The following is a 20,451-nucleotide window of genomic DNA, read 5'->3' as shown; positions in this document are numbered from 1 at the left end:
TTCCAGTTCCTGGGGGCAGGAAGGGTGGGGGGAGCACTTCTGCTTGTTCCTCTCAAGAACAGAGATTCCCCGAGGGTGCTGAGTGATTTTCTCTTTTTCGCATGGAAAGAGGGTGAAGGGCCACAGGAAGGACCAAAGTTCCCTGAGCCTACCCTGGTCCAAAGTCTTGTTTCCTGTGCCAGGGTCAAATCCAGGCCCTCACACAAGCAAAACACTCTCTCCCTCCACCCGCCACCTCCCGGGCCTCCAGGAAGGACATTTCTGGGCACGGAGGAGTATGGAAGGACTCCCAAGCGGTGCCCAGGAGGCAGGGGGAGCCCCCGGCAATTCTCTGCCAGTGAAACTGGGAGGGGCTGATAACAAGGACTCCAAGGAGCAAGGGTGGCCCTGGTCCAGTAGTGCCAGGGACCCCCAGACCACCCGAACCTGCAGGGCTCAGAGGACCCTGCTCTGCCGGGGATGGAACCAGAGTTGTCGCGGGCAAGAACTGCGCCTCGGGGCAGAGTGATATACAGCAGGGAGGGCGCTCACCTTGCACGTGGCCGACCTGGGTTTGATCCCTGGCCTCCCATATGGTCCCCTGAGCCCCGCGAAAAGTGATTCCTGAGTGCAGAGCTAGGAGGAACCCCTGAGCATCGCCCGGGTGTGATCCAAAAAGCAAAATCAAAACTCAAATAAGAAATGCGCCCAGATCCCTGGAGTGTCTCTCCTGCCCTAAACAGATTTTCCTTTTGAATCTACTTCTACTGAAGTTTTTGTTTGTTTGGTTTTGTTTTTTGGGGGATCACAACAAGTGGGGCTCAGGGCTTATGTTGGCTCTGTGAGCTCGAGGGACACTGTGGGGTACCGGGGCCAGAGCCCAAGTCGGCCACATGTCAGGCAAGCGTCCTACCCACTGTCCTAACGTTCCAGGGCCGCTTTAAATGCCAGAAATTTAAACTAAGTCCAGAAACCACTAAAACGGTTTGATCAGGGGCTGGAGAGATAGCACAGAGGGTAGGGCGTCTGCCTTGCAGGCAGCCGACCCGGGTTCAACTCCCAGCATCCCATGTGGTCCCCTGAGCACCGCCAGGAGTAACTCCTGAGTGCAGAGCCAGGAGTAACTCCTGTGCATCGCCGGGTGTGATGAGTTTGCTGGAGTACAGAGAAGGGGTCTCAGCCAGGCCACGTCCCCCAGCCAGTCGCCCCCAACCCCAGAGGGATCCCCAAGTCCTACACGGAAAGTGTAACCACAAAGACCCAAGTCCGGTCAGTGCTTCGTCCCCTCTCTCTAGGCTTGGTTCAAAGGCCTCTGTCCACCAATTCCGGGGTACTCAAGGACTGCAGCCCTAACATACCAGTGACCCAAGACCCACTCCAGAACACAAAGAAACCAGATGGTCAAGAACAGAGCAGGTGGGCGGGGCAAGAGCATCCTAAAAAAAAAAAGCAAAAAAAAAAAAAAAGGCAAGGATGCGACTCATATCCAATTAAAAAATTTTTTTAATTTTCAATTAAAAACATTTTTTTAGAAAAGCTGCATGGGGCGGCTGGAGCGATAGCACAGCGGGGAGGGCGTTTGCCTTGCACGCGGCCGACCCGGGTTCGAGTCCCAGCATCCCACATGGTCCCCTGAGCACCGTCGGGAGTCATTCCTGAGTGCAAAGCCAGGAGTGACCCCTGTGCATCACCGGGTGGGACCCAAGGGCAGGTCAAGGGCTGGAAGCTGGCCCCAAGTGTGCGAGGGGCTAAGGGCAGTTAGGACAGAGAAGGGGACGGTGACAAGAATAGCCGAAAACGGTCACTTCGGGGGGCAGAGGGATAATACAGAGAATGAGGCTCTTGCCTTGCACGTGGCTGACCCAGGTTCGATCCCCGCCATCTCATGGGGTCCCCTGAGCACTGCCAGGAGTAATTCCTGAGTGCAGAGGTAGGAGTGACCCCTGAGCATCGATGGTCAGGTGCGGCCGAAAGACAAACAAGCCAACCAAAAAAAAAAAAATAAAAGAAAGAAAGAAAATGATCGCTTTGGACAGAAACTGAGTGTTGAAAATAGGTAAAGCGATAGAACTCTAACCTTTCAGCATCTGTATTGCAAACCATGAGCCCCAAAAGAAAGGGGAAATTAAGAATAAAATACAGAGAGGAGGAGAAAGAAAAAGAGAGAGAGAGAGAGAGAGAGAGAAGTGTCTGCCGTAGAGACGAGGAGACAGGAGGAGACTGGGGACGCTGGTGGTGGGAAACGTGCACTGGGGAAGGGATGGTGCTTGAAGACTGAAACCCGATCATGGACAACTTTGTAATTCTTTGCAATTCACAGTAGTATCTCACTGTGATTCAATTCAAAAAAATTTTTTAAAAAAGCTACATGGGTGGGGGCTGGAGCGATAGCACAGCAGGTAGGGCGTTTGCCTTGCATGCAGCCGACCTGGGTTCGATTCCCAGCATCCCGTATGGTCCCCCCAGCACCGCCAGGAGTGATTCCTGAGTGCATGAGCCAGGAGTCACCCCTGTGCATCATCACCGGGCGTGACCCAAACAGGGAAAAAAAAAAAAATGCATAGGGGCTGCAGTGATAGCCCGGCAGGTAGGGCGCTTGCCTCGCACGCAGCCAACCTAGGTTCGATTCCGAGCATCCCATGTGGTCTCCCGAGCACCGCCAGGAGTAATTCCAGAGTGCATGAACCAGGAGTAAGCCCTGTACATGGCCGGGTGTGACCAAAAAAAAAAAAAAGTCATTCCTTCACCCTTCTGCTCTGCCTCAGGGATGAGTCCGGCCAACCCAGCCATCGCTACCGCTCACTGCTCGCTGCTGTCAGGGAACAGGCCCCCAGGCCCCCGAGGCTTTGTTTCCCTTCCCCTCCCCTCCTTTTTCCGCTTACTGGATGAACTGCAGGCCTTCCTTAATGTTCTGCTGCCTCTTCCTTCTCTCCTGGGACGCACTGGACATGTTATCGCACACATCCACCTTCGCAGCGAGCGATCTGAAATGAGAGGCCGCGGAGTCACACTGGGAACTGCCAATCAGAACCTGTGCCTGGGGTTCCTGCCCCCCGCCCCGCGTGGACCCAGAGCCCTCCCAGTCCACAACTCTCCCGAGCTCCCCAGTGGTCCCTGCTCCTGGCACCTGGCAGGCGTGAGCTCTCCACCCTGCGCCCTCCCCCCCCAGCTCGCCGCCCTCCACCTCCTCCCTCCACCGCCCCCCAGGGCCTCCAGGAAACAGCTGTCCCTCCCCAGGCTCGGTGCACAGGCTCTTGGCAGCAAGACAAAAGTTAAAATAAATTCAAGGGGGCTGGAGTGATAGTACAGCGGGTAGGGCGTTTGCCTTTCACATGGCCGACCCGGGTTCGATTCCCAGCATCCCAAATGGTCCCCTGAGCACCGTCAGGAGTAATTCCTGACTGCAAAGCCAGGAGTGACCCCTGTGTATTGCCGGGTGTGACCCAAAAAGAAAAAAAGAAGAAAAAAAATTCAAAGAAAATCACGGTTCTGCCCGGCCAGCCCTCCCTCCATGCAGTCTAAACTGCCCACAGATTCCGTTACACAAACTCTAAAATCATCCTTGTTGATACGAGTGACACAATAATGACCTGCACAAAATGAATTCAGTCAGAACTTCCTGGAAGGCCAGTTTCCCTCGGCACTAGCCAACGCCCCATACACACCGAAGCTCCCACCACCTGCACCCCCAAGTTCAGAGAGAGCCCCTTAACAGGTGCGATCAAGCATCACCCGTGGACAGCCCCAGAAAGGGATTTCTCAGGGCTGGAGCGATGACACAGCGGACAGGGTGTGTCTGCCTTGCACTCGGCTGATTGGGTTCGATTCCCAGCATCCCACATGGTTGGCTGGGTTTGATTCCCAGCATCCCACATGGTCCTAAGAGCACCGCCAGGAGCCATTCCTTAGTGCATGAGCGAGGACTAACTCCTGTGCATCGCCAGTGTGACCCAAAAAGGGGAAAAAAGGGGGAGAGAGGGGTTCTCAATCTCCACAACTGGTACCGGAACACCCTTTACTGGGGAGGTTGTCCTGTACCCTGCAGGAGCTTGGCAGCATCCCAGACCTCGACCTGTGAGCTGGAAGTGGCATCACACCCTCCAGCTGTTATTCAATACTGGGATGCAGGTACCCAGAGAGACCTGGACCTCATGTGACATTTTTCTGGCTTGTCTTAGCTTCTTGGGCCACAGCCAGCGGGAGTCCCTCCTACGGCTGGGGAGATGTTTTTGGCTTTTGTTGGTTCGTTCGTTTTGCTTTTGGGATCACACCCTGCGATGCACAGGGGTTCCTCCTGGCTCTGAACTCAGGAATGACTCCTGGCAGTGCTGGGGGGCCCATATGGGATGCTGGGAATCGAACCCGGGTCAGCTGCAAACACGGCAAACGCCATACCCACTGTGCTATCACTCCAGCCCCTGGGGCGATGTTTCTGTTTTCCGGTTTGCTTTGGGGCCACAAGGGGCTGTGCTCAGGGGTGACTCCTGGCAGTGCTCCGGAACAGAAGTGGCACTGCGTGATGGGCTGGACCCAGGCTGAGGAGCGGGTGAGGCAAGCGCCAGCCCCAGGCCCTAATCTCACACTTTAGAAAGTGTGAAGGATTAAAAGGATTTAGAAGGCTGTAGCGCTTCTGGGCCAGGCAAGGCTACGGGGCCTGAAAGTGTCCTGCAGGGAGCCCCATCCAGAACAGAATTGCAAACACAGTGCCTGAAACAAAATGTTTTTCTAAAAAGAAACACAAAGAGTCGCTTTCCCTAGGCTGCCCCCTGCCAGGGGCAATTCTCTTCACTCAGCTTCCCAGGAAACTTTGTGTTTCCAGCTCCAAGCGTCTTTATTACTCAGTCATTTGAGGCAGGTGACCTGATGCTGAAGGACAGGGAGCCCCAAATTCCCCCATCCCTGCCCAGAGCAGCTTGAGCCCTCTCTCACCTTTACCCTGGGGCAGGGATAGGGCTGGGGCTGCCCCAGATTGTTCCCTCCCTCCTAATCCCTTTATCTCCTTTCCTGACGCTGGACACTGAACGAGTGTACAGGGCAGAGGGCAGCAGGCCACTGGTCCTGGGCTGAAGAGCACAGGCTCCCAGCCGCCCTCTGTCCTTCCCTAGTTTCCAAATATCACACGTAAACGCAGGGCCAGACTTCTCCTCCCCACCCCGACAGGACCCTTAGATGCTGCCCAAGAACGACCCCCTGCCCCCATACCTATTAAGCTCCTTAAAAGCCAAGATCCCAGAGACACACAAACTAATCTCTGAACCAAGCGGCTCTTGGTGGAAACCTCTCCAGATCTAATTAAAATGTTTGAACTCCGAGATCATATGTATTCATAACCAGCAATAAAAAACAATTTGTCTAACGTTGCCTTTTCAGCAGGTCTGAACGTTGGGCGGAAATTCCGAATTATAATGGTGGAACTGGTGTTGAAATACCGAATGTGATCAAAGCAGAGAAAGAGTAATTATCTACCACACAGCCAGGGGTAGAGGCGGGGTGGGGGGCATACTGGGGTCTTTGGTGGTGGAAAATGTGAAGGGATGGGTGTTTAATCATCGTACGACTGAGACTCAAACGCGAAGCTTTGTAACTGTTCTCACGGTGATTCAATAAATAAATTTAAAAAAAAAAAAGCGGGCGAAAGCAACAGAAGGGCAGGGCCCTGGCTGGCTCCCCAGCACCACAGAGGGTCCCCTGAGCACCTCCGGGGGTGATCCCCGAGCCCAGAGCCGGGAGTAGGTTCTAAACACAAGCAGGTCCCCACTCCCCACCCCCAATAAAAAGAACACGTAAAAGTCCCAGTGACACTGAGCCACTGAAACTTCCTCTGCAATGTGTTTTGCAGCCGAAGGCGACAGTGGGAAAGAAAAGAAGCCAAAAATACAGGCAGCGGGCCTGGCCAACACGCAGGGCTGACCAGCCCACATGCACTCTCTGAACTCAGTGTGACCTGTGTGTGACAGATGATGTGCTGGATCAAGTGTGTTGGCGGGGAGGTCGCGTGTCCACAACACACCAACTGGTCAGTGTCGGACAGGCTGGGAGAAACCAGAGAGCCCACACGGGCTCACAGGAAGCCCAGCACTGAGGGGAAACCGAGGCAGCTCAGGGGCACCCAAAACCACAGGGTGGGGAACAGCCCTGGGGCACCTCTAGGCATGGCTGCCAAGCCAGACCGCAGTGGACAGGTAGGCGGACAGGCACAGGGCCCTCAGCACCAGCAGGAGGAGGCAAGGGTGAAGGCTGCCCACCTGGCCGAGCACTGGAACCAAGGCCGAGGGCCAAGGGGCACTGGCACAGGCCAGGGGCCGGAAGGAGAACCCCGTCCCTCTCGCCCATGGAGGGAAGCGGTGCAAAGGTCATGGGCAGGTCTGTCTGTGGGCGGGGAAGGGGCCCCCCAGGAAAATCCGCCCAGTTCAGAGCCTTGATTCCACTGCCCCAGAAAAGGCTAGAAAACCTTGAACCCTGGCCTCTACCCCAAGAGGAAGATCCAGGATGTGACTAAGAAGAGATGACGGCACAGCGGGGAGGGCGTTTGTGTCGCCTACACGGGTCTGTCTTAGGACTGATTCCCTAAGAGCCAGGAGGAAGCCCTGAGTGTCACAGGGTGTGACCCGAGAAGAAAAAGAAAGAGACGCGGGGGCGGGAGGAAGAGGGAGAGAAGTGCTTGGCATAGAGGCAGGCCGGAGGGGGTGGCAGAAGGGAAACGGGGGCCACCTTGGTTTGAAATGGACACTGGTGGGGGCTGGAGCGATCGCACAGCGGGTAGGGCGTTCGTCCTGCATGCAGCCAACATGGCCAACACAGGTTCGATTCCCAGCATCCCATATGGTCCCCCGAGCACCGCCAGGAGCAATTCCTGAGTGCAGAGCCAGGAGTAACCCCTGAGCATCCCGGGTGTGACCCAAAAAGCAAAAAAAAAAAAAAAAAAGAAATGTACACTGGCGAAGTGAGGGTGTTGGAACATTGTTATGACTGAAACCCAATCAGGGGCAACTCTGCAACTGTGTATCTCACGGGTGATCCAATTTAAAAAAAAGAAGAGATGGACACAGTGTTTCCAGTGGCAGAAGCAAAAGTCTCCCTCTGGGAGCCTCTCCGGGGACGCACACGGGGCAGTTCACTCTCCGCCCCACCCCAATTCCTACTTGACACAATTTCTATGTACCATGAGCTGAGCTTTCCACAAGGGACATCCACACGCCGGCCATGTGATGACACTGTTATGTCTGCACCCCCCGCCTTCCTCACCCTCGAATGCATCGCAGCCTGCACTGCGGCCACCAGTGTCGACCCTCCACTGCCCACTCAGCAGCCCACCAGGACTCCAAAGCCGTCGGGGAGCTGTAAGGTAGAAGCCGCCTCTCAGGCAGAATACTGAAGCTTAAACCACGGCATCCGCCACCCAAAGGCACAAAATCCCAGGCCCTTTGGTTTCGTTGAATTTGGGGACCACATGCAGCTGTGCCCTGGGCTCACCCCTGACTCTGAACTCCAGGATCCTTCCTGGCAGGACCCCGGGGGGTGCTGGGGACCGAACCCAGGTTGACCACGTGCAAGGCGGGCGCCCTCCCCGCTGCCGTATGACCTCGAGACACCCACTGCCGACCCCAGCCACCAGAGGAACGGGGGCTGCTCCCCGTCCCGGTCCTGAGATCTGTCCTCCCGTGCTGTCCAAGGTCCCAGTGGCCAGCACGCCTGTGAAAGCCACCCCAGGCCACTGGGACCCTCAGGGTCAAGGCAGGATTGCTGACCCTGCCAAGGAGACCCCAACTCTCTCCGCCCGCCCGGCACACTCTCAGGGGCCCTGCGGGGGTCGGGTTGTGCCTGCCTGGCCCCGCTGCTGCCCCCTCCCCCGCACCAGCTGTTTCAAACCCTTTCCAGAACATCTCTCTGTCTCCCTTACCCCCAGGACCGTTCACTATCTGTTATCCAGGTCATAGGGCACCAAGTGACCAGGGGGCGGCAGGGGCTAAAGGGGAGACGCGGGCCGGAGGTCCACCGAGAGCTCTGAGGCCCGAGTGTGAGAACCTGGCACAGGTTAGGGGCAGGCAGCGTGGCAGAGCAGGGCACCCCCAGAAATGAGGGGACTCTGCCATCCTCACCAACGGGGCATGCAGAGGAGAGCGGGGACAAAGCAGGGAGGGGGACTTCAGGCTGGGGACTCACTTGGCGAGTCAGGGCACCACTGTCCGGGCGCCGACACCCTGGGGATCCATGGGCAGAGTCCTGGGGTCAGCACACTGGTGACCCCAGGGCTGTGGCCACCGGACTTGTGGCCTTGGGCCAGCATGGATGACTCAGAGGGAGCAGAGTGTGGCCACCACAGGCAGCAGTGGTCACTGTTCCTGTGGGTGTCCCCGCGTCACCAGGAAGTGGCACACCTCACTACCAAGGTGGGTGTTGGACCATAGGAGGTGGACCAAGGAGGACACCTGGGGCTCCGGGCTCCATGCAGGTCAAGCCCGTGTGCAGCCCCTTGGGCCATCGCCCCAGCCCCCGGTCCCGGCCAGCGCTTCCCCATGGGGACACTTTTGGGTCAGAGACATTTTTTGGTATTTTTTTAGTTTTGGGGTGTTGTCCCCTTGCAGTTTTCAGGGGTGCCCTCTGCAGTGTTCAGTGGGGCAGGGAGCTGCCTGAGAGACTTTCACAGACCAAGTTGACAAAAATCAGGCAAATGACTCAAACATTTACTGATAATAAATTGATCACGAGGAAAGTTAACTTTAAAAAGCTGTGCAGGGGTGGAACAACAGGACAGACCTGGGTTCGATCGTCCGCATCCCCTGGGGTCCTCCACTCTTGCCAGGAGTGAGCCCTGAGCACAGAGTCAGGAGGAAATCCTGAGCACTGCCAAGCACGGCCCAAAAAACGTTAAAAAGTTGCACGACCTCACAGGGAAGCAGCTTTGCAGGACGCCCCGAAGGGTCAGTGTGAGGATGGGACACAGGCAGAAACGGTGCCAGCAGCCGGGGGTCCGGCCCCACACCCGAGACAGACGGGTGTTCCCCAGGGCTGGCAGCTCAGGACCCACCAACCCGCACCAGGGCTGGGCTCGAGGGACGTTGCCGAGGACAGCTGGGCAGACCACAGAGTGGGCACAGGGCCCTCGCGGGGAAACCGAGAGCCTACCACGAGCGAATGTGGCTCTGCCCTGAACTCTTCTGGAAGGAAACCGAAGCCAGCACTCACTCCCCGGTCTGTTCCCTGCACCACGGCACAGACAAGTAACAGCCGTGGCGCAGAGCAGCACTGCGACACATTCCGAATCCCGCAGGCGAGGGAGCACCCCGAAAAGCGAGTGGTCACAACGCAGCCCTCAGCCACGATGAACCCAGACAGCAGAGCACTGGTGCGCCCCAATGTCCTAGTGCCCCCCCCAAAGGGACCCTCCCACTGGCAATTTTATGAGATTGTTTCCTCTGGCTACGAAGAAGAAGCTCAGTGTCCCCAGACAAGGGGACCAGTGGCCAGGCCGGCCAGGCCACAGGGGACAGCTCAGGAAGTTGGGGGGAATCTGTGGGAAGAGAAGTCTCTGTGGTACCCCGCGTGGCCAGCTCAGACCTCCCTGGGCTGCGGAGACTGCAAGAGCAGCTGGGTGGCCCCGCTCGCCAGGACACCCATTTCCATTCAGTTACGTGCCAAAGAGAAACGTTCTGTCCTCTCTGACAGGGGCCAAGACATGGTCGGTGCCTTGGTTTCACTGGACACGAGATGAAATTTGTATGAACTAAATCCATTGCTTGAAAAAAAAAAAAGCTTAATTTCTTGCTGGGACAAAACCTCGTAGGGAAGTTTGTGGCCTTGATTCTTTTTTCTTTTTGGTTTTTGCTCTGGTTTGGGGGCCACACCTAGTGGTGTTCAGGGGTTACTCCTGGCTCTATGCTCAGGAATTATTCCTGGTGCTCAGGGGACCAGAGGGGTTGCTAGGGATGGAACCCGGGTCAGCCGTGTGCAAGGCAAAGATACTGGGCCCGCTGGACCAGCAACGTGGCCTTGATCCTTTTCAAAAAACTCTCGTCACATAAAACATCATTTTTTGGTGGATTAAAACAGATGATCAAAGGCGTTAATTTTTTTAACTTCTGGACGAATATGTTGGTACTTCTCTCCCAAAAATGCGTCCTAAACGGCCAGAGAGATAGTACAGTGGGTAGAGAGCTTTCCTTGCCCACAGCTAACCCAGGTTCGATTCTCAACATCCCAAATGGTCCCCAAGCACAGCCAGGAGTTCAGAGCCTGAGTGCAGAGCCAGGAGTAACCCCTGAGCATCGCTGGGTGTGCCCCAAAAGCCGAAAACAAAATAAAAATGTGTCCTAAAATTTTTCCCCCTTAATTTATAAATACCTCTATTAAAGAAAATAAATGTCACTTCCAATCCCAAGAATGTCAGTCAGGAAAAAAAGTCTGGGGCCGGAGCAATGATTTATAGCCGAGAGAGCACCTGGCTTGTTCATGGTCCACCAGGGTTCAACCTGGGGTACCCCATATGGCCCTCCCCACCAAGCATCAGAGGGTGTGGCCCAAAAACAAAAGTAAAATAAAAAAAAAATAAAAGTCAAACCATGCCCAAGAAATGAAGTGTTCTCCAGGAAGCCTGTCCCAGACAGTCTGAACAGAGTCTTTTGTCTCTCGCTGGTCCTCTGCTGGCTGGCCCAGACTTCCCAACAGACGCTCGGGCCAGGAGCTGAGATTCCTTCCGGGCTGATTCTCTCAAGTGGGCAGTCGGACAGGTCAATCCAATCAGGATTCCTGGGACTGGCCCCGCGCTTGTGGACAGGAACTGCACTCTAGCTGGGGCCCTGCCATGAGAAACCCCCACCCCTGGGCAGGACTCCCCGGGAATTTTACTTAGGTAGCAGATCCCGGTCGGGATTTACCAGATTTACCAGCCTCAGGTTACCCACAGGGCAGCCAGGGGAAATGCCAACGGTGAAAAACGCGCCCCATGAATTCGAACCGCTCGGCCAATCAGGGCCAGCTCTGCTTTGTGCAATCCGAGCGCAGGTTCAGGGGGGCCCGAGGGTGAGATCAGGAGTGCGGGGTGGGGGTGGGCGGCGCTATCCCGGGAACCGGGAGACCAAGTGCCACCACAGGGGCAGTGAAAAGGCAAGCAGGTGGCAGGGGGCGGCACCCAGGGCCCCTGCCCACACCCGGAGGGTGGGTGGGGCGCCCGCCCAGCGCGGTCCCAGGTCCGACTCGCGGGCACTCATTCTTCCACTTGCAAGCAGCCCGGCTTTTAAAAAATCATCGAATTAAATTTTAAAAAGGGCGGGGGAGGGCTGGAGAGACAGTCCTGGGGCTAAGGTGCTCGCGGCCAAGGCAGCCTATCTCCCCACACCCGATCCCCGGGGGGCACCCCGCCGGTTCCCGCCAGAAGCGAACGGGGAGCCCGGGGCTGTGCCCGCGCCCGCACCCACGCCCCCTCTTCCCAAAACTGAAAAGCCAAAAAGTGTACTTAAAAGGGCAAGACAGGGCTGGAGCAAGAGCACAGCGGGCAGGGCGTTTGCCTTGCACGCGGCCGACCCGGGTTCGACTCCCAGCATCCCATATGGTCCCCCGAGCACCGCCAGGGGTGATTCCTGAGCGCATGAGCCAGGAGGGACCCCTGAGCATCGCCGGGCGTGACCCCAAAAGCAAAAAAAAAAACCCAAAAAGCCAATAAAAGAGCAAGACACCCGACAGATGAACCGTCTCCCTCCAGGTCCCGGGAGCCCAGGCCGCACAGGCCGGCCACCACCCGCGCCCCCGGCCCCGTGGGCTTCCCACCCCGCGAGCGCGCGCGTCTTCGGGAGCGGACCCAGGGGTGCTCCGCGGGCCCCGGGCGGGCACCTCGGTCGCCGCGCCGTGCCCAGTCCACCTCCGGGGGGAGCGCCCGGGTGCCCGGACGGGGCGGGGCGCGCGGGGCGCGGGGCGCAGGGCGCAGGCGCGCGGCGGAGGGGCGCCCGCGCGGTGGGGCCTGACCACACCCCTGCGCCCACCCGCCCCGCCGGGAAGCCCCCCAGGCGGCCGCTGACAGGTGCCCCCGCGACGCCCCGGGGCCGGGAGGAGACCCCCGCCGGGGTCTGGGCGGGGGGATCGCCGGGACGCACCGGCGCGCCGCAGCCCCCCAGCCCGGGCAGCCCCCGGCCGGCCGCGCGCGCCCCGGACAAAAGGAGCCGCCGGGCCCGCGCCCGAGACCCCCGGCCCGGAGCCCACCCCCAGGCGGCGCCCCCGGCCGCGCGCGCACACAAAGGCCGGGAGGGGCCCGGAGGCCGCGGCCGGCGTGCGCGCGGGGGGCCGGGGCGCGGCGGCGACCCCCGGCCCGGCTCGGCCCCTCGCCGCCCCCAGCCCCTCCGGGGGCGCTCGGGACCCCGCGCGCCCGCGCCCCGCGCCCCTCCCCCGCCCGCGTCCGTTAGCCGCGGGGGCGCGCGCGGCACGCGGGGGCGCGCGGCGGGCGCCCACCCACCTGCGGAGACGGCGGCGCGGGGCGGCGGCGGCGGCGGCGGGGGGCGCGGGCGCGGGCGCGGGGCGCGGGGCGGCGGCCGGGGCGCTCCTCGCGGCTTTTCCTCCCGCGGGCGGCGGCGGCGGCGGCTCGGAGGCGCCCGGCGCGGCGCCCCCTGCTGGCCGGAGGCCGCGCCCGCCGCGCGCGAGCCACGGCATTGGCTGAGCCCGGAGCGTCGCGCCGCGTCGGGCCGCGCGCGCGCCCGGGACCCCCCACCCCCCCGCCGCCCCGGGGCCGCGGCGCCCGCCGGACCCCGCCCACGGGAGCCGAGGGAGTGGCGCAGTCGAGCCCGGCAGCCCAGCCCCGCTGCAGAGCCGCGGGGGGCCGGGCCGGCCCAGGGGCGCGCAGCGGGGAGGCCCCCGCCCCCGGGGCTGACCTAGTTGGGGTCCCTTCAAAGGCCACTTAACGATCCCTCGCGGCGTGCGTGCCCCCCAGGGCGCCCCTTTGCAGCCGCTTCGCTGTCCTGACCCGCCCCTCCGCGTCCGCTGCCCCCACCCGCTCGGCCCGGGCCTGCCCGGGGCGGCACTGCCCAGCCCCGCACCCCACCTCCCCCGACGCGCCCAGATTGCCGAGGGTGAAGGAGAGGCGCGGGGTGGACAGGGCGGGCCCCGAAGGGCGTGAAGTGACAGGGAGGGGGACTTCATTCGTCCAGGCCCAGCACAAAGCCGGATCTGGAGCTGCCCTGGCCAGATCTCCACGGACCAACTCGCCTGGGCTTGGCAGACGTGTCTTCAGCTGTGGCCTTCCAGGCCCCACCGACCTCGGATCGCGAAAAAAATCTTGGACAATTTTTTTTTGGTAAGGGACGGGAGTGAGAGTCCAGTGGGGAGGGCGCCCGGCTTGCGCACGGTTGAATTCCCAGCATCCCATATGGTCCCCTGAGCACCGCCAGGAGTAACTCCTGAGTGCAGAGCCAGGAGTCAGCCCTGTGCATCGCCGGGTGTGACCCAAAAAGCAAAAAAAAAAAAAAGGAAAAAAAAGCAAACAAAATAAATGTTAAAAAAATAAAGGGATGGCTACGCAGGCCCACTGCAGGGGACACCCACCTGTGTCTGATCCTTTGGGGCCAGGAAGGGGATGAACTGGAAGGGAGAAGCCTGCCCGCCCTGTGGGGGTTGCAAAGATCTTAGCCCGAGGCTTCAGCTGCTTGGCAGGCCCTGCTGAGTGTCACCCTGTGTTCCGCAAGCCCCGCACTGCCAGAAATTCCAGCCTGGTTTCAAAATAAGCCAGAGGTCTGGAGAGGTGAGCCGGAGCACAGGCTTAACATGTGGAGTCCTGAGGCTGGTCCCGTGAGGGCTGCCAGAAGCGACTCCCTCACTCCCCCCACCAACAAAATAAAATCACTCTGCAGCACAGATAAAGCGTGGCTTATGCCTGATGCCACTCTCTCTCAGGACTTACTGGGTGCTCTCGGGCTTTGAAAATGTCTGGATAGGCAGAAACAATGGGTCAACAGGCTGAATGCAGCAGGCTTGGCACCAGCACTCAGAGACAACCCCCCAACAGAGTAAGGAGCCCTCCCCCAGCAACCTCAGAAAGAAAACAAAAAAGAAAAGAAAAGAAAAAGAAACCAGAAAAAGCAGGGACCAGAGCAATAGCACAGCAGCACAGCAGGTAGGACATTTGCTTTGTACGTGGTGGCTGTGACCAGGGTTTGATCCCCAGCATCCCATAGGGTCCCCTGAGCCCCACAGGAGTAATTCCTGAGTGCAGAGCCAGGATTAGCCACTGAGCACCACCGGGTAGGGAGCCCAAACCAATAATGTACCCAAGATTCAAGTGAGTAGACATCAGGGATTTTTGTTGTTGTTCGTTTTTTCAGTTGGGTGATGAATTTAATTCCATGCATAGTTGCCACTCCCTCCACGCTCTAGAACCCCGGCCACCTGGACCAGGTCCTCCTGAGCCGTGGATGAGTGAAGGGAGGCCAGCCCATCTGCTGGGCGGCAGAAGTGCCAATTCTATTCAGGGCAGTTGGCTGCATCCCCGCAGCTCCCCGGGCATCTTGGTTCCTACACTCAAGACTGAAATTTTAGGCGTCTGGGGCTGGAGCCATAGTACAGTGTGCAAAATGTTTGCCTTGCACACGGCCGACCTGGGTTTGGGCCCCGGCATCCCATAGGGTCCCCCAAGCACTACCAGGAGTGATTCCGGAGTGCAGAGTCAGGACTAACCCCTGAGCATCACTGGTATGGCCCAAAAAGCCAAAAAAGAAAGAAAGAAAGAAAGAAAGAAAGAAAGAAAGAAAGAAAAGAAATTTTAGGTGTTCTGTTTAAATATCCCCATAAGGTTTGGTTTGGGGAGATCAACGACAGAACAGGAAGGACCCCACCCCCCACCCCAGAGCCCCCAGGAGGATGAAGATTCACAGAAGAGAACTTGATCTGTTGGGATGTGTGACCGGAAACGGTTTATCAACCATGAGACAGCCTGGGATAGGCGTGAGTAAGGAGAACTGACATGAAATCCAAAGAAAATCCACCCCCACTTTGTCATTTAAAGGACATTTTGAAAAAAAAAATAAAAAATAAAGGACATTTTGGTCTCAGTGACAAGGAAACTGTGGCCAGGCTCCCTTAACCAATCTCCAAGAGTGCGAACTTCTTTTTCTTTTTCTTTTTTTAACATGCTCAAGGATCATAAATTTTAGTCAGTCTTTTATCTCCTGTGTCAGGGTGCCAAGACGTATTAGGAAATTCTCAGAAACCATAAATAGAAAAAAATGCACAAGTACTCCCAGGAGTAACTGCATGAATGTTTCCAAAAGCATGTCCAAAGCTTCTGTGAAATTGTTATGAAATGTACTTAGCACAAACCCACACCGGCGTTGCCCATTCTCTGCTGATTTGTACAAAGGTTTCAAATGGGCAGATTTTGAAGACATTTGCAAAAAAAAACACAATGGAATGAATGTAAACACATTCTGAATCATGGACATCTGTTGTGCTATATACATCTTAAATATTGATTTAAAATACTCAGCATCAGGGGCCAGAGTGATGGTCCAGAGGGGAGGGCACTCACCTCGCATGGGGCTGACCGAGGTTTATTCCTCAGTACCCCAGAGGATTCCCAAGGACTCCCAGGAGTGAGCTCTCAGCACAGAGCCAGGAGTAAATTCTGAGAACAGCCAGATATGGCCCCAAAGCCAAAATCAATAAATAAAATATACAAAGCCAGCTCCATTTTCTGCCACCCAGCATGCTTCCCTTTCAGCTTGTGTCATCAGAAGAGGTTTCTGAGTGTATCCATGGTCACGGGCACCTCTGGGCAAAGAAACAAACATCCTTGAGTATGTCTTTGGAAGGAAAAAAAGAACCAACCAACCAGAAGTTTTATATAAATTTATTTCATAGTGGCTTACTACAGGATGGACTTACATCTTCTACTTCCCTTCTAAAATAAAACAAATGAGCTGGGGCTGGAGCGATAGTACAGTGGGGAGGGCACTTTGCCTCACACATGACTAACCTGGGTTCGATTCCCGGCATCCCATATGGTCGCCTGAGCACCACCAGGAGTAATTCCTGAGTGCAGAGCCAGGAGTAACCCCTGAGCATCACCAGGTGGTGCTCAAAAGCCAAAAACCAAAATAAATAAGCCTAACTAGGTTTCAGGTGACATACTTATTTTATTTGTTTAATTTAAATATTGATTTGGGATGCCACACACTGGGCAGTGTTCAGGGCTTACCCCTAGTTCTGTGCTCAGGGATCATGTCTGGTAGTGCTTGAGATTAAATTTGGGTGAACCACGTGCAAGGCATGTGTTTTATACCCTACACTATCTGGCCCTACAATTTAGGATTGGGGCTGGGGAGGGTGGGATTTGGAATCTGGACACTGGGCAGTGCCCAGGGCCTATTCCTGGTTCTGTGGTCAGGAGTGGCCCACAGCAGTGCTCAGGGGGCCATATGTGGTGCTGAGGATCAATCTGGGATCAGTGGCATGCAAATAAGAATTTTTATCTTTTTTTGGGGGGGAAGGGGGTACAGCTGATAGTGCTCAGGGTTTACTCCCGGCTCTGCACTTAGGGATCAGTCCTGGCAGGCTGGTGGGTGCCCATATGGCGTGCTAGAGATTCAACCTGGGTTGGCTGCATGTAATGTAAATGCCCTACCCGGCTATCCTGTCTCTCTGGCCCCAAGACAAACACCTTAATCCACTGTGCGTTCTCTCTAGCCCTTAACCATTAACACACACACACTGAACATCTGCTCTTGGAGAGGAGGAGCTAGGGAGGGAGGGGAGCCTGAGTGTATGTACTGATGGTTTACAGGGAGCCTTCTGCTGTACCAAGAACCGAACCAAAGTCCTTTGGCAGGTGCAAGGCAAGTAACCCGCTGGTAAATCTATAGCCTTATAATCTGGAGTAGTACTTGGCGACAAGCTGCAGGGTGAGGTGTTGCGACAGTCAGTAAGCGCTCCCCAAGGCTCTCCAGAAGACGATTTCCAAAGTAGGATTTCTGTAAAACTGATTGTTTAGGAAGAAGAAACTCACTCAGGCTTGCATTGCTATTCCGTGGGAAAGGGGCTCCGGACAGAAGCCTGGAGGTCTTTACATGCCCCGCTCTCCTCTGTGCAGTCTTCACCCCTATCCTTGGCATCAGTAGACTACTGCTGGTATTGTCTCGAAAGGAGCTCGTCGACGTCTACGTCAAGAATCTTTTCTGTTGCAAGTGATCCTTCAAGTAAAGACGCACTTCAAAGGAGATTACGGCCAGGAGGAAATTTACGAGCTCACGTGATTTAATACAGTCCAGAGAAAACTGGTCTAGATGTGATCAAAGCCCTTTCTTTGGGCAGGTCCCACCTTGCACGGGGTGCAGGGGATGGGGGTACCCCGAGCTGCTACCTCCTGCTGCACCAGGTTCCTGGGACCTCCAAGCCCCAGCCGCCAGGATTCCTTCGGAGGCACGTCACGCAGAATCCTGGACCAGGCTCTCATTGGCCAGCGCTGGGTGGTCTGACCAATCACGGAGGACCGAGGGGGCGTGTTTCATCTGCCCAATCACAGAGGCCGGGGCATGTTTCGTCTGACCAATCACAGAGGCCAGAGTCATGTTTCATCTGCCCAATCACAGAGGCCAGTGTCATGTTTCATCTGCCTAACCGCAGAGGCCGGGGCATGTTTCGTCTGCCCAATCACAGAGGCCGGGGCATGTTTCGTCTGACCAATCACAGAGGCCGGGGCATGTTTCATCTGCCCAATCACAGAGGCCAGTGTCATGTTTCATCTGTCCAATCAATCACAGAGGCCGGGGCATGTTTCGTCTGACCAATCACAGAGGCCAGAGTCATGTTTCATCTGCCCAATCACAGAGGCCAGTGTCATGTTTCATCTGGCCAATCAATTACAGAGGCCGGGGCATGTTTCGTCTGACCAATCACAGAGGCCGGGGCATGTTTCGTCTGCCCAATCACAGAGGCCAGTGTCATGTTTCATCTGGCCAATCACGGACGCCCGGGGCTTGTTACACAATTCTGCTGAGGACGGCGCTTGGCTCGCCGGCTGGGGCTCAGCCCTGCACCCGCGGGCAGCGGGGCGCTTCTCCCTTAGGATGCTCGACCGCGAACGCACATCTGCGCCCCCCGAGGCGCGGGCGGAGGGTCTCTCTTCCCGCTCTCATCCTCTCTGGGAACCTCCTCGCTTTCGGCCTGCGCCGTCCCCAATACCCTGACGGTCCCGCACATTCAGCCGCCTACTTAAGGGGCTGGGATAGCGGGAGCCTTTTCGGCAAAGCCTGTTAAAAAATCGTATTTATTGGGGTTCCGAGCGGTGTTGGGAGTGCTTGACAGTATCCAGAGCTCAAACCTGGAATCTGGCGTTTGCTTGCGCCCCTGACCCCAAGCCCACCTTCCAGCCCACCCTCTGGGAAAAGTTTTATTTTATATATATATATATTTTTGCTTTTTGGGTCACACCCGGCGATGCACAGGGGTTCCTCCTGGCTCTGCACTCAGGAGTTACCCCTGGCAGTGCTCAGGGGACCATGTGGGATGCTGGGAATCGAACCCAGGTCAGCCGCGTGCAAGGCAAACGCCCTGCCCGCTGTGCTATCTCTCCAGCCCCAAAAGTCTTTTTATTATTTATTTATTTATTTTGCTTTTGAGGTCACACCTGGCGATGCACAGGGATTACTCCTGATTCATGCACTCAGGAATTACTCCTGGCGGTGCTCGGGGGACCCTATGGGGTGCTGGGAATCGAACCCGGATCAGCCGCGTTCAAGGCAAACCTCTATCCGCTGTACTATCGCTCCAGCCTCTCTGAGAAAAAAAAATTTAAATGTTACCACCGGGGCTGGAGAGAGAGCCCAGCGGGTAGGGCGTTTGCCTTGCACGTGGCCAACCGGGGTTCGATTCCCAGCATCCCATAGGGTCCCCTGAGCACCGCCAGGAGTAACCCCGGTGCATCGCCGGGTGTGACCCAAAAAGCTAAAAAAAAAAAAGTTACCACGAAGTTTGCCTGAAGGAAGAAGGCTCTCGAAGGACAGGAAAAGTCAAAAGAATGGGTGGCGCATGTTATATTTAGTCCTGGAAATCCAACGCGGAGGATCTAGCATCCACTGCAGGGACGGAGATGTCCTGGGAGGGAGGTGCCGGTTCCGCAGGAAATTAAGCTGATAAGATCAGAGAAAAAGGCAGGCGGGGAGGGCCAGGCAGACAATGGGACATGGCCCCGAGCAGCACGTCCTCGGTCCTGCTCCCTAGTCTGTACTGCACAGAGGTCAAGGTGATTTGGAATAACCACTCCCCACCCTTGTGTTCTGGACTTTTCACCACTCTGAAAATAAAAGCAGGGGACAGCCAGAGAACAGCACAGCGAGTAAGCCTTTGCTTAAGTTGACTCAAATTTGGCACCCCACAAGGGTCCCAAAGCACTGCCAGGATGTGGGAAAAATAAAAAGGTCACATGCAAAAAAATAAAATTTAAAAGGAGAGAGAAAGAGGACCCCTGGTGTTTTGTTTTGTTTTGTTTTGTTATTTTTTGCTTTTTGTCCCAGGGTTACTCCTGACTCTGCACTCAGGACGGTGCTGGGGAACCACCTGGGATGTCGGGGATCGAACCAGGGTCGGCCACGTGCAAGGCAAACGCCCTCCCTGCTGTAGGACCACTCTGGCCCTGACCCCTGGGTCTGATCCCCTGCACCTCAGCATTGCTGGAAGTGACCTCTGAGCACTGAGCCGGGAGTATCCCTTTAGAACCACTGGATGAATGTGGCTCTCCAAAAGCAAAATTAATCAATACGTGAAAGGAATCACTGGACACAAAATGCCTCATGAAGGCAATTTAGGAAACTCTTCAGAGCTTTGACCCCATGGGCTGGAGCCATGGTAGAGGGGTCAGGGCGCTCACCTTGCTGTCTCTCCATCCCCAAGGATCTATCTATGAAGGCAAAAAGTACCCAGAGAAATAGTCAAGTTCTCCAGACACAGCACAGAGGTTAAGGGAAATGATAATAAAGCAGTCTGGGGGCTGGGAGAGAGTACAGCAGGGAGGCGCTGGCCTTGCGTGCAACCATACGGTCCCCAACACTCAGTGTGGTCCCCTGAGCCATGCTAGGAATGATCCCTGAGTGCAGTCAGGAATAAGCCCTGATCATAGTGGGTGCAGCACAAAAGCAAAACTAAAACAAAGGGTCAAAGCGATAGGACAGCAGGGAGGTCATTGGCCTTGCATGTGACCAACCCAGGTTCGATCCCCGGCACCCCATAGAGTCCCCCGAGCACCGCCAGGAGTGATTCCTGAGTGCAGAGCCAGGAATAACCCCTGAGCATCACGGAGTGTGGCCCAAAATAAAACATTATAAAAAAAAACTGAGTAAAAGGTGGGGGAAGAAAGTTAAGCGACGTCCCCTTGTGTGAGTTCAAAGTATGGGTACATGATACGTGCGTTTGGTGACCGAGAACCCCCACCCCAGGCCTCATCAGCAGAGGAACAAAGTGACAGGGACCACAGATGGTCAAAATGGCCCCTTGGATGCAAAGATG

The 20,451-nt window shown here is 56.6% G+C and overlaps 1 protein-coding gene across 1 annotated transcript in view; it reads right to left on the bottom strand.

Moving 5' to 3' along the window:
• Positions 1-12,441, bottom strand: part of ZC3H7A (zinc finger CCCH-type containing 7A) — a 36,450-nt gene extending 24,009 nt beyond the window's left edge. The window contains exons 1-2 of the mRNA XM_056107408.1: positions 12,422-12,441; positions 2,862-2,963 (exon numbers count right to left, since the gene is read on the bottom strand). Of these exons, the coding sequence (XP_055963383.1) occupies positions 2,862-2,929 (68 nt within the window). The 5' untranslated portion in view covers positions 2,930-2,963; positions 12,422-12,441. The remainder of the gene's footprint in view (positions 1-2,861; positions 2,964-12,421) is intronic.
• Between the last annotated feature and the right edge of the window lie 8,010 nt (positions 12,442-20,451).

Source organism: Sorex fumeus, unplaced genomic scaffold, assembly GCF_029834395.1.
Source record: "Sorex fumeus unplaced genomic scaffold, SorFum_2.1 ptg000165l, whole genome shotgun sequence".
Classification (NCBI taxonomy): Eukaryota; Metazoa; Chordata; class Mammalia; order Eulipotyphla; family Soricidae; genus Sorex; species Sorex fumeus.
This window is presented reverse-complemented; position numbering and strand designations above follow the sequence as displayed.